The sequence below is a fragment of the Callorhinus ursinus genome, unplaced genomic scaffold (assembly GCF_003265705.2).
Source record: "Callorhinus ursinus isolate GAN/ISIS: 27379988/994484 unplaced genomic scaffold, GSC_fseal_2.0 scaffold80, whole genome shotgun sequence".
Taxonomy (NCBI): Eukaryota; Metazoa; Chordata; class Mammalia; order Carnivora; family Otariidae; genus Callorhinus; species Callorhinus ursinus.
Window position 1 is genome coordinate 3,545,730 of NW_027397142.1, and position 13,592 is coordinate 3,559,321.

Consider the following 13,592-nt stretch of genomic DNA (forward strand, 5'->3'; position numbering starts at 1 on the left):
AAAGACAGAAAGTAGATTGTTAGATGCCCAGGGCTGGGGAGTGAGGCTGGGATTATGGTGTTTTTTTTTTTTTTTTAAGATTTTATTTATTTATTTGAGAGAGAGAGAATGAGAGATAGAGAGCACAAGAGGGAAGAGGGTCAGAGGGAGAAGCAGACTCCCTGCCGAGCAGGGAGCCCGATGTGGGACTCGATCCCGGGACTCCAGGATCATGACCTGAGCCGAAGGCAGTCGCTTAACCAACTGAGCCACCCAGGCGCCCTGGGATTATGGTTTTTTAAAAATATATTCCTGGGGCGCCTGCATGGCTGAGTAGGTTGTGCCTCTGACTCTTGATTTCAGCTCAGGTCATGATCTCAGCGTTGTGGGATCTGGCCCTACGAGCCCATGTTGGGCTCCACGTCGGGCTCCAAGCTCAGCAGGGAGTCTGCCTGTCCCTCTCCCTTTTCCTCCTCCTCTCTCTCTCTAAAATAAATAGATAAAATCTTTTAATAAAAAATAAAATATATTCTTTCATATTTTCTGAATGTTTTACGAGCATGTGATATTTTTCTATTAAAAATAATATACTTAGCCATCTACCCTATTCTAAAAAATATTTATTATAAATGGTTATTAATGTTTAAAAAAAATAGCAGGAATACAGAGTTTGGGCAGTAGATTGCTCACTGCATGACATCTCAAAGATCTTCGACACCCTGCCCTTCCCTTCCTGGCCTGAGTCTTCTGTGTCCAAAAGAGCAACAGAGGTCTTGTGTCCTGAGTTAGTGATTCAGGGAGAGAGTATAGTCCTGTGTTTAGTCCATAAGCAATAGTAAACTTTCCCTGCACGATGGCACATCTATAGTGATTAACATAGAGAGGTGTAATTAAGAACTAAATGGTGCTCTCATGAACACATTTCCCTAAATACTTAACTCAGAGTAACTGACAGGCTGGGGAGAATAGATTCCATCGTGTTCAACAGAGAGCCTTCATGCGTTAGAGAACAGCAAGAACAATGTCACCGGAGGTAACCGAGTTGCAAATTCTCACAATATTTGAATATGGTTTCCGAAACCAAGCCTGTAGTTTGCAAGACTGTACATTCACGTTCCTCCACTGCCATTCCCCTAGACTAACTTCATTTGTGGGACCAGACTCTACCGGCACTGGGGCAAACCACAACCCTGCAGGGTGCAGTGACAGACCCTATCAATACTAAGGCCACACCGACAGCCCTCAGCAGGAACCCAACAGAATGCAGCCTGCAGGCAGCCCTCCCACCTTCCCACAGGTCCACCGGGCCTCGGGGTGGCTCCAGGAGGCCCCTGATTCACAAAGTCCCAGTACAGATGTGAGGGAATGCAGAGTCAGAGGCTGGGCTGTGTGGCCAGCAGCTCTGGTGGGAAGAAAAGTAGCCACATGAACAGACCTTAACACACCAATAAGCTCATGCGATGGAGTCCCTTTCCACACAGGAGACAGACAATCCAGGAACCCATGAAATATTTTCATAAGGGGTGCCTAGGTGGCACATAAGTTGATAGTGGTGACCAGGGCTTAGAGCGGAATATACAGAGAGAGTGTGAAAGCCTGCTTCTGCCCTTCCCACAGAGAGAGGTGAAGATGGAACCCTTCCATTCCATCCACCCCCACTTTGGGTTGTGTTCAAGAACTGAAAACAAGTTACATTATTAGCAAATGCTACGTTTTGGTTATGCATGAGGATTTGAAAACAATTTTGTCATAATCCGGGATGACGACACTTGTTAAAACGTATATGCTCTCATAGAAGTAGGAAAGATTATGTCAAGTTCACACCAGTTTTGGCATGATGGACTGGGTGTAGGGTGTCTACACCGTAACCAGGCTGTGCCTGCCATGTAAGTTAGCAGCGGCAGGAAACCCACCGACGCTGGGACAACAGTAACAAGCTAATGAATGGCAAATGTCTTTCCGCAGTCCTTCTCAAAACTTTCCTAATGAAACACCCCTTGAATCCTGGAGTGTGAACACAGCCACTGTAAGCATTCCTCTTCCTTGAAGTTTCCTGTTTTATCATTAAAAAAATCATGTGAATCCTCCCTCCCCTACCCCAACCAAAAAAAGGAACTTTGAGAAATATGAATATCTCAAGAGGATGTTTCTGTTTTTTTAAAAGCTTCTGGCATAGAGCCACAAACCCTGATATTGAAGATGCCACACACAAGGGAATTTCACACTCCCTCAGCCCCGGGGGTCTCTTGGCCACCAGGGCATTTGCTCTCAACCTCTGCTCATCTGCAGACAGTACAGAAGACCACAGACTCTTTCTCCGCTGCTGTTGAGGAACATCTTAAATAATACGATTTTGCTCAACGAGATGTGGGTTTTTGATTAGCATGGGGCATATGGTGTGACACACGTGGCAAACAGGATATAAATACACATTACACATCAGCGAGATAATCAACTTTTCGAGAGTCAAGTTTAGTAAGGGTTTCTATTTTCTGTTTTTCTTGAGCAGTTGGGACGGTTTGCTTTCCGTATGTAAGGAAAGACAATGTGAAAGCGGAAGAAATTATTGTATGAATGAAACTTGCATCATTTGCATTTTCATAAAAGATCCTGTCAAAGGTTTCTGGACCCCTATGTACCGCTGGGGAACACCCCCCAACAGCTCCGATCTCCGCGCCCTCGCTACGTGCCAGGCATCAATCAACCGGCGGCAAATGAGCAGGTGTGGTGCCCAGCAGGCGCCGCGGAAGCGGGTCACAGACTAGAGGTCGGGGCACCGTCAGGTGACGCGGCGGGTGCAGCGCGATCACCTGCTGACCGCCCGCTGGAGGGGGCCAGGTTGGCAGGGGAGGCCCATCCGGGCGAGGACCTGGAGCCCACGTCGTCCGACCGAGAGACGCCACCCACCCGCTCCCGCCAGCCCCGCTCTTCCCTCCCAGGCCCGCCCGGCCGGTCCCCGCAGCCCCTCCGGCCGTCCGCCCGCCGGCCGTCCGCGCTCCCGAGCCAGCGCCGGGCGCGAGGCGGTGGTGGCGTGTGCTGACGTCATATGGGCCGCCCGCCCCGGATTGGCCGCAGCCGCCTCACCAGACCGCGAGCGGACGGGCGCGCGGGCGGGGCGGGGCGCGCGGAGGCCACGCCCCCAAGCGGCGGGCCGGGTAGGATCACGTGATCCGGGGCCCCGCCGCCCGCCTTATAAGCTGCGCCGCGCGCCCCGCGCCACGGGCCCAACTCCAGGCGGTCCGGGCCTTGACCTCGTTCTTCCGTGAGCCCGCGCGGGCGCCCCTCGGACAGGTACGCGGGCCGCGTTGGGGGCTCTGAGGTGGGCGCGGACTGGGGCCGAGCTCGGGTCGGGAGCCTCTGGGCGGGGGCGTGGGTGGGGAGGTCGGGGCGCTCCCACCCCCTCCCGGGAGCGGGACGGACCCCAGCCCGGCCCCGGGGCGGGGCTGCACCGCTGACCCCGGTGGGCCGGCTTAGCGCCCCCTCGGTCCGGGGCCCCTGGTAACTTGCGCTGCGCGCGGACGGGGTGTGGGAAACTTTGGGACTGGACGAGCCAGCACTAGAGGTGCGTGCAGAGGGCACTCGTGGGCCCGCTCCGGTGCGGGGCGGCGCGCGGGCGCGCCGGACGCCTGGCCGCCGCCGCCCCCAGCCCGTGCGCGCTCAGGTGGGCCCTCCCCGCGGGACCTGCGGCGCGGGTCGCGCAGTCTGCAGGCGCCCCAGGGGCCCGGGCTTTCCCGGTCGAGCCGCGATGAGTGGGCATCGCCATCCGTCCGACGGCTGCCCCGGGCCCGCGCGCCCCTCGCCAGCGAACTTGACGGGGCTCCGTCCCCCGCCCCCTCTCCCTGCAGGAGCGCCGGCCCGCCTCCGGTGACCGATGCCCAGGCTGGACGACCACTGCTGGAGCTGTTCCTGTGCCCAGGGCGCCAGGCACCGAGGCCTCCCTGGAGCCGGGGCCGGAGGGCTGGCGGCCAAAGTGGGAGACATGCTCAGCCCCGCCGCGCTGGCGGCCCGCCGCGGCCCGGACCCGGACCCCGCGCCCGCCCGCGGGCCTCGCAGCCCCGGGGCGGGGGGTCGCGGCGCGGGCGGCGGCCCCCCCGGCAGCTGGCACCACCACCTGGTGCAGAGAAGCCTGGTGCTGTTCTCGGTGGGGGTCGTGCTGGCCCTGGTGCTCAACCTGCTGCAGGTGCAGCGGAACGTCACCCTGTTCCCCGAGGAGGTCATCGCCACCATCTTCTCGTCGGCCTGGTGGGTCCCACCGTGCTGCGGGACGGCGGCCGGTGAGTGCAACGAGGGGGGCCGCTCGGGGCGGGGCGGGTGGCGGGCACGGGGGATCGCGGGGTCGCCGGGCCGGTCTCCCGCCGACCTGGCCCGGGGGCCGCGCGTGGAGCCCGCCGCCGTCCCCTGAGAGCGGGCCTGGGATTGGCGGCGGGAGAACTGGTGAGCGGCGCGGCCTCGCTGCCATTGGCCGGGCGCTTGAACACGCTACCCGCCGGCCACCGAAAACAAACCGTCACGTGGGCCGGCCGGGCGGGGGCGGCGCGCGGAGGGGACGCCCCGTCCGCCACCCGGGTGCCGCGGGGTGCCGCCGGCCAGAGTCCCTGTGGACGGCGCGCTGACTTCTTGGACTTGTTCTGCTCCCTGGCCGCTTTTATGACAGTGCGTGGTTGGTCTCAGCTGGGGAGACGACTGAGCGCTTCTGTCGTCGACCAGCGTTCATTGATGAGCACGCTGTGTCAGGCGTTTGCTGCGGCCGCCGCTGCACAAGCTGTGGGAGTGCAGAGAGGGCAGTCCGGCCCTTGCCCTCAGCCTGCCACGCTCTGCTGGGCGGAGCTCGGTCTCCAAGTGGGACCTGGTCTGGGCAGGGGTGCCGTGCTGTTGGCTGTGTAGCCAACGTTTATGGACTGCTTGCTTTGTGTTTGATGTGCTTTGCTTTGTTCTCTCCTTACAACAGCACTCTGCTGTGGCTCCATTTCACAGATGTGGAAACTAAGTCACAGAGATCTTAAGCATCCCTGTCTAAGGGGACACAATAAATGGCAGGGCTGCTGTGCATCATGCTCAGACTGCCTCCCTGGAGTCTGGGTGTGTCCCCTGCACTGTGGAGACACATCCCATTGGCAGCAGACCCACTGAGCACAGCTGGATGGCCCAGGGCTCGGAGTGGGGCCTTCTAGCCAGGACACATCACTGGGGGGATACTGTAGTTACTTGGTGGGTAGACTGCTGTCATCTCTGTTCTTAGGAAGATAGGACACTACTTGGCCTCCCTAAACCCTTTAAGCATATGGCTATCCTATTAAAAATCCTTTTTGGGAAACTTACCTAGATGCAGATCCCATGTTTCATGCCCATATGGTACAGTAGTTCTTTCTTTGAATCAAAAATCTGATCTTAAAAATGAAATATTTTAGGCTAGGCTTTATTTGCAATTGCAGCTTCAAGGGATTCTGGGATTATCTGAAACACAGTTTCTCATACCTCCTTTTTTTAAAAAAAATTATCAGGTAAGCATAGGGCAAAATCCCACAGTACATTTGTATCTCTTTACCCTTTAACCGTAAAAGGTAAGATTAAGTTATAGGAAAATAAGTTCTAGAATTGGGTTCCAGTTTTCAAAACTCTAAAATTAGAACTTGATAAAATGTAATACGAAATTGAAACTGAAACTCTCCCATTGAATGTGTTGCCAGAACTGCGTCTCTTGTTTCTCTGTTCAGGAACCTGAAATAGTTATCTCTTTCACGGTCACCAGGTGGAACAGCCCCGTGGCTTTCAAGCCTCCGCACTTGGATGACTTTAGGTGCTGAGCCTTGCGTCCCACAGTCGGTCCCAGGGGCCTGGATCCCCACCAGCCACCAAGCACCCTGTTCCTGCCTTCACTTGTCCATTTTACTTCTGTCCTGGAATGCCACACCCTCCCCCCATCTAAATTCTTTGTCCTCATGCTTTAAAATTCTATGCCTGTGAAAATTCCCTAACTCTTCGAGACCACAGTAAAGCTCTTCCTACTCCGCCTTCTAGTTACATAACCCTCGTCATTTTACACATGAGGGAACAAACATGAGGATCCAGGCCCCATCGGAGCCCACAGGGAACAGGGCCCTGGTTTTCTGAACCTGGTCCCAAGCTATTCCCACAGGTCAGGACCTGGACTCGGGGGAGGCTCAGCATGGCTGACTTGTCATAGCGTTATATGGATAATTAACCCCCTGCCTGATTCAGGTCCGTGCCTAATTAAACTGAAGAACAGCAATTTTATTTTAAATTTCTCAAAACAATGTGATCCTTTTGTTTGTACTCAGGGAAACAAAAATATAAAATTAGTCTTAATTAAAATGCTGTATTATAGCACATATATTTTTCTAGGAAAAGAATTGATTTGAATAACATGTTAATAATTGCCACGTAGAAGTTCTCTGCTTGCAAGCTGGCGGACCCTAATACTGTGTTGTTTTACCAGCTGTTGTGGGCTTGCTGTACCCCTGCATCGACAGTCACCTCGGGGAGCCGCACAAGTTTAAGCGGGAGTGGGCCAGTGTGATGCGCTGCGTGGCCGTGTTTGTTGGCATCAACCACGCCAGTGCTGTATCCTTCGGTGGATGTGCTGGGTCCAGAGCATTTCCCCAGCGTACCTGCTGAAACATTTGTTCCTTTTAATGAGTGTATATTATCTCATAGGTTCGCTGAATGGTCTTCTTCCAACTCTTATTTTAAAGCACATTGCTTGGTTTCTACTTAGCAAGCGTTTTCAAAGTGGTTCGGGAAACTTAAAATAATACCAGAAGCAGAGAGGACTTTCTCTGTTGTGTGATAGTATCTTCTGGTTCTTTGGAGTGGGTTTTGTAAATTCCCTCTCATATGCCCACCTTACATCCTTCTGTTGTGAAGACCTGGTGTCTGGCCCAAGGAGAAGTATCTGGGGGTCCCTGTTCTTGGGCCGCTTCTTCTAGAGGTTGAAGAGAAACCGGTCTCTGCTTCTCTGCCGCCTCCCTGGCCGCGACCACCAAGTTTCAGAGCCGGGCAAAGGTGGTGTCCTCTGCAGTAGGATTCTTAACAGAAGGTCCCTGGACTTCCCGAGTCCTCGGGTGAAATGCATTGGCGCAGACTATGTCACGTGTGTGTACATTAGTATGTTTGTCAGGAAGAGAGGCCGTACTTTCCCAGGTCTCAAGACTTTGGGTTTCTTTAGCACAACTAGAGTCTATTTCAAAATCTTAGAGGAAGGTATTTTTAGAGTTACTGTTTCTTAAATCTGCTCTATCTGTATTTTAATGATTCGAGTGTCAAGAGAGGATATTATAAGATACCTTAGCTCTGACAACATTGGTTTTTTTCAACAGCTGATCAGTAGTGTTGTGATGAAAAGCAGCTGTGTCCCCACAGACTGTGGAAGTGTGTAACGTAGAATGACACCTGATGACGTGTCCGAGGAGACATGGGGAGAGAAGTGTGTTTGCTCAGTTCAGGTTACTAATCAAAACAAAAAATAGGACTGGGACTAGAGAGGATTTAGCAAAATACGTTATTTTGTGGTCTAAATGCTAGCAGCTACTGCTTTGGGAACATCTCCTTGTAGATGAAGTATCCAAGCATGTGATCCAGAGGCGTCCTGATCATGGCAACCTCGTGCCCAGCAAATCCTTTCTGCAGCAGCCTGGGCATGTTTTTTGGATGGAGAGTTATGTGGTGCGTAATAATGAAAACACACGTGTAGGATCTGGGGTGTCTTGTTTTGCTTGGTTGGTTGGGTTTTTTTCTTTGGCTTGTTTTAATCATCTTAAAAATCACTGGACTTTTCCTTAACCTTGCATCACCAGAAATTGGATTTTGCCAATAATGTCCAGCTCTCCTTGACATTAGCAGCCCTGTCTTTGGGCCTTTGGTGGACATTTGACCGTTCGAGAAGTGGCCTCGGGCTTGGGATCACCATCGCCTTCCTGGCCACTCTGATCACTCAGCTGCTGGTGTACAATGGTGTCTATCAGTAAGTATGTACTCTCAAATAGCGACTGCGTCCAGAAGCTGTTACTCCACTTTTGTTAAAAACACCCACTCAGCTGGATGTCATGTTTTATTTATACATACATGAGGCCGGTTTGGGCAGGAAAGTCTCAAAAATGCTGCTGATTGTTGATTTGCACGTGAACGGCGTAGCATCTGTAACTTGCTGTCGGGGTGCAGCATTCAGATGTGACCGTCCCACGGCCCGTTGCGGTAGCCGGGTAACCTGTGTCTCCCCGCTGAAGGGGGTCTCACCCCGGAGGCCCGCTGAGCTCAGGGAAGCTGACGGCTCGGGCACAAGTCCCTCTGCTCTCTCTGCAGGTACACATCCCCGGATTTTCTCTACATCCGCTCCTGGCTGCCGTGTATCTTCTTCTCAGGAGGTGTCACCGTGGGCAACATAGGGCGGCAGCTGGCTATGGTACGTGGTGACGCGGTCTGCCCCCGGCGCTGCAGGAGCTGGCCTCCTAGCCTGGCTTTACGCAAGTCACTGTAACGTGTGCTGGTCTATGTCTAGTTGAGACTCGGAAACGATTACTGAGAAGAGCGTACGTTTAAAAAAATAAGTAGCGATACCAACTCAGGACTTTGCTAAATTATAAAGATTCAGGGGATTTGTAAACGCATGATGAGCTGGAAAGCAAGCAGCGTTGTGGGCAACCCCGCGTGTGATGGATGCGTTCAGTGGCTTTTCTGAGCTCTCAACTACTCTAGTAACTGGCAGAGTGCGGTCACTGAAAGCGCTAATGGCTGATAACAAGGCCCCCGCCCTCCCTCACGCAGGGCCAGGTGATGCCAGGGCAGCAGACGCCGCGGAGACCCTGCGCCCAGGTCCGGGCCTGGGTAGGCAAGCCCTGTCCTCCCCAGGACCGGTGGGCCTGGCGGGCCTGGCTCGGCGTCGTGGGCAAGATGGACTCCCAGGGGCACGGAGCCGTTTCCTGAGAGCCAGAAAGGCAAAGGAAGCCCGGGATCATTTTGGCAGTTCTGTTTAGTAGTAAACATTCACATTTCAACACTTTAGTAAGAGAAAATTAAATGTGGACATTTAACTGTTCTTTCGAGTTGACTTTGACTCTAGGGCTTCATTGAAATGAACTGAAGAGAACTGCAGAGTCTTAAGAGGGCCACTGCCCTCAGAGATCAACCCTGGGGCATTTTCAGAAAACTTGTCTTGGTCCCTCAGGCTGTTTATAGAACAGGACGTCTGTTTGTGCCTGCTGATACTTGTGGGAGTTGAATTTGAAGGCTGCGTGGCTGGTTCACAGAGATAGAACTAAGTTCTGAAAGATAGAATGTGTAGCACATCCCACTGGTTCCGGAGTTCCTCGTCCCTCCCTCCACCCCTTACGGTTCCAAGGAGCCAGTGCCCAGAAGGGAACTTGATGAAAATATGGTTTCTTGCAGCCCCGATGAGGGTCAGTGGACTTGGCTCACTTATATTGACTTGCATGGGACACCCGTGCGCTGGCTCCCTCCTGCCCAGCCCACTGACTGGTTTTCCGAGTTGAACTGGGCAGGTCCACCATCTGTCCACCATCCGTCCATTGTCCATCCACCAGTGCTTGTTGCTGTGAGGCTTCTATTTTAGCAGCTTCAGTAGAGAACTCCTAATATGGCTTTTGGGATAAATCTGTCGTCAGCCAGGGTAACTCCATTAAATGAACATTTGAATGACCTTCAACAAGTTGAAGGTTGTTATTTCAGGCTGCTGGGCTGATGCTGTTGTGTATTCACGGAGAAGGTTTGACCCAGGTTCAGGAAGTAACCATTTCGTGGGTAGAGGCAGCAACTTGCCACGGGCACGAGTTGTAAGCATCTAGAAATGGTTGGAGGAAAGTTTTTTTTTAAAAGTCATGCAAATTGTACCTTTGAAAATACTACTTGAAGATTGTGTTAGTGAATGGTCCTCCCTGTGCCTCTTCAGTTGTTAGGGTGGAGATTTTAAAATTAAGTGAAAATTTAACCGATAAGTGTGAATATTAAAGATTTTAAAACAAGCTAACTGCAGGGCTCTAATTCTCCTTACTGAAGCTTGCTCTTCCCTTTTAGGGGGACTTACGTAAGGATGTTCTTACCGTACCTTGAAATGAGGGGCGCAATAATCACCTTCCCTCCCAGGTCATGAGAATGAGCGGACTTCTCAAGTCTCTGCACCCACCCCACGTGCCATTGTTTCCATCCATGAGTGTGCAGATCCTTCCCCCTGGGCCCCAGCCGCAGAGAAAGTTAGCAGGGTCAGAAGTGGGGGCTTCCTTCCCCTGGGCCAGGGGCACCGCCCGCCATCCTGTCGCCCGGGACGGGAGCTACTGACGGCGAGTGGCCACTCCAGGGGAGGAGATGGCAAGGCACCCATTCTCTGGGCGGAGAGCCCGGGACGAGTGAACATGTGTGAGACTGTCCTCACTTGTGCAGCTGTGTTTGTGCTGGAGGAAGCTCCGTGGTGGAGCATGGCTTCTGGCTTCATGGCTTCGGGGAGTTACGGACGTCTGAGAGTAGGGAGCCAGGTTTAAGCCCTGTTCCACAGCGTGGGTCTGTCTGACTTGGCGGGCAGCACTCGCCTCTCTGGTGAGGAGGTCAGCCTTGTGAGTGGGGGGATGGGAGATGGGCTCTGGAACGGGTTAGAAGCAGCTACCTTTGGGAAGTAGAACTGTGCATGGTTTTTAGAGTTTGTTAGATTTTTCTAGTCCTCATTAAAAAAGTTACAGTGAAAACATTACTTTTATAATCAGAAACACAGGTGACGTGTAGGATCTTGGAGCCTGTGGAGGGTGTGGGTGAGGGGGCAGGGAAGGCAGGGAAGGCTCGCTGCACGCTCACAGAGCCCACTCCCGCGGAGGGCCCCACAGACGGCCTTGATCCTGCTGCCACCGCGGCTGAGACCCCAACTTTGACTCCGAGCGATGCCACCTTCCTGAGCACGACCCTGGCGGTAGATTGCCGTCGCCGCCCCCCCTCCCCCCACGGCCCCAGAGTCTGTCCAGCTGGTCCCTGGCTTTTTGTCTTCCTTGGCTTCCATCCCCGGACGTATCTGTATGCGAATCTCGTGGAAGCAGTGGTCTTTGCTCCGTCCCCGGCACATCCAGCGCATTCGCGGGTGAAGCTAGCCGCCTGCTCCCTCTGAGCGAGTCCTCTGTCCCTGTGGAACGAGGGTGCTGCCCTGGGTGCCCTGTCCGCGGTGGACAGACTGCCCGCTGCGGCGGCGGCCAACGGTGCGGGAAGCCTGCCGATAGCATCGGGAGCGTAGGAGATTAATCTCAGACTACGTCAGCTCCCAAGGGTGAAATGCACGTTCCTGATAAAGGTGCCCTGCCTGCCTAGGTTTTCACAGGGCCTGCTCTTTGGGGGGCTGCTCCCCCGAGGCAGCACCAGCGGAGGGCCACGAGGGGCTGGAGTGCTGGAGGCGTTGCAGGTGCCCGAGGCCCAGCCCAGTGCTGCAGGCAGCCCTGCGGGGACAGGGCGTGAGCCCCCGGGGCAGCACCGAGGCCGCACGCCCTGGCAGACTGGGAGAGCGTACGCTGTTGTGCGGGTGTGTGACTTGGGGTCCCAGAGTTGTCAATCTGAGCAATGCTTTTGTGACATAAAGTCAGCCCTTCTGGAACCTTCCTCATCAAGGAGACAACTGTCTTTAAAGAGGACGAGTTAAAGAGGTTTTTTAGGGGGAGTGCGACCACTTAAGCCTCCCCCCTCAATTGTTTTCTTTCTTCAAAGAAAGGGGAAAAGTCACCGCTTTCAAAACAGGCTTACACTGCTCAAAATTCGAAAACTCATTTTCATGCTTAAATCCCAGGAAAGCTGCTCAGCGTCGGGAGTGGGGCTGGCCCACCCGGCTGTCCCCAGGCCGCGCTCTGCGGCAGTCAGCTTCCTCCTGCGGCCCACCTTCCGCAGAGGCCTGGCACTCGGCTGTCTGCAGGACCTTGGTACTTTAGGGGCAGAGTTTAAGAAGGACCCTCAGTTCAGGATCGGCACCCCCCCCAGTGTAAGGCTGCGTGACGGCTGCAGCTCCACGCAGGAGAGGAAGGTGGTGGAGCCAGCGCCGACCGGAGCGCTGGCCCCGCACTCGGCTGCGGTCTCCTGGAATGCCTTCTCCGTCCTCCCCCGGGCTCTCTCCCTTAGGAAGAAATGTCACTACTTGCAAGGATCGCCACGTCTCAAAGTTGCACGTGGGTTCCACTCAGTGGTTCAAGTAACTTCTTCCATGTGGTAGTCATTTGTCTGCCTGATGTTTAAGAGAAAATGATGGGCCTGTAGCATGATTGTGTGGAATTTCTATTTATTGCTGTTGGTAGCTTCAAGTCTTAAAACGTTCAGGCGTCACGCTGCCCCAGGGCAGGGGACATGTGGCTCTGCTTCTGGTGGCCCAGGCTGCAGGATTCCTGGCAGCAGAGAACTGACTTCTTTCCCGTTGGTGAGGGCCGCCCCTCGGCCGCCAAGAACTGTAGTAACGCTGGTGTCCTTCCTGAGGGCTGCATTGGCTCGTCCAGTCTTCGCGGTAGCAGTTTGAAGTAGGACCTGCTGTTGCCCGTTGTGAAGACGGGGGGAAGGTGGCCAGGAAGGTCAGCCGCCCGGGTGTGACACCCGTCCTGCTGGCACGTGGCGGCCGGCAGCCCTCCCCGGGGACCGTGCCGGCGTCTGTGCGGGTGCCCTGGCGTTGCGGGGGTCCCCTCCTGCCCCGGGACGTGCTGCTCTCAGGCAGCGCGCCCGGTGTCCCGTCCGACCCAGGCTGAGCGATAGCTCTTGTCGGCGGTGACTTGTGTCCCTACACTAACACCAGACCTGACCGTAGTCTCCCGCACACCACGGGTGGCAAACCCGCGTTCTCTGCACCCCACGTGTGGTGGGTCTGCCCCCGGGTTTCTCTAGGCGATCTTTGTTTAGGACCTTTCTCACGTTTGTAGCCAGCAGCTCATCGTGCTTCCAGATGACCAGATCTTACATCTGTGTTTCCCTGGGTAGGAATTAGCGCCCGAAAACTCCTGGCGGCCCCCTTACTGCGCTTCTCCCACATCAGACACGGGACGGTCTCGGGCTTCTTTCGCTGACTGGTGGCGTTCGCCCGATGTCCTACAGGACAGGTGCCTAGGTGGGGGAGGCCAGTGGGCCACACGGGTTCCGGGAAGGAAACATTCACCAGAGGTCCTCCCGTGCCCTTCAGTGGCCTTGTGACCTTAACAGAGGCCCCTGGTCGTTGGAGTTGCTCCTCCCTCAGTGAGACCTCAGCCCTGCGCTGGGAATCGCCGGGCAGCACCCGGAGAGCAGGCGGCACCCGAGAGCGGGTAGCACCCGAGGGCGGGGACACGCCGACACCTGCAGGCGTTGTTGTGAGGCTCAGACCAGGAAGCGCGGGGCACAGGCGTCCCTCGGCATCCCGAGCCAGGCCTGTCTCAGCAGACTGCCTGCCGTCCGGAAGGGTCCTCAGGAGCAGACTGATAGTGCCCAGAAGAGTGTGCTTTCTAGACCGCAGTGCACGAGCCTCCCCGTGCCACCGCCCGCACCCCTGCGCCCTCCTTCAGGGGCGGGTTTAGCCCTGTCTACACTCGCACAGCAGCTTCGTGGCTCCCAGCTGAGGGCGGTGAGGTCATCACGGGGGTGGGGGGCGTCTCTGTGCCTGAGGGTGG

General features: G+C 55.0%; 1 protein-coding gene across 4 annotated transcripts in view; it reads left to right on the plus strand.

Moving 5' to 3' along the window:
• The first annotated feature begins 3,158 nt into the window (after window positions 1-3,158).
• INSIG1 (insulin induced gene 1) overlaps window positions 3,159-13,592 on the plus strand; it is a 13,944-nt gene continuing 3,510 nt past the window's right edge. For 3 of the 4 annotated variants that reach the window (XM_073887476.1, XM_073887478.1, XM_025862171.2), the window contains exons 1-5: window positions 3,159-3,270; window positions 3,825-4,253; window positions 6,437-6,561; window positions 7,794-7,960; window positions 8,299-8,398. In XM_073887476.1, the coding sequence (XP_073743577.1) occupies window positions 3,851-4,253; window positions 6,437-6,561; window positions 7,794-7,960; window positions 8,299-8,398 (795 nt within the window). In that variant the 5' untranslated portion in view covers window positions 3,159-3,270; window positions 3,825-3,850. Of the gene's footprint in view, window positions 3,271-3,824; window positions 4,254-6,436; window positions 6,562-7,793; window positions 7,961-8,298; window positions 8,399-8,760; window positions 13,557-13,592 lie in introns of those variants that run through there. The other variant, XM_073887477.1, reaches the window with a different exon arrangement.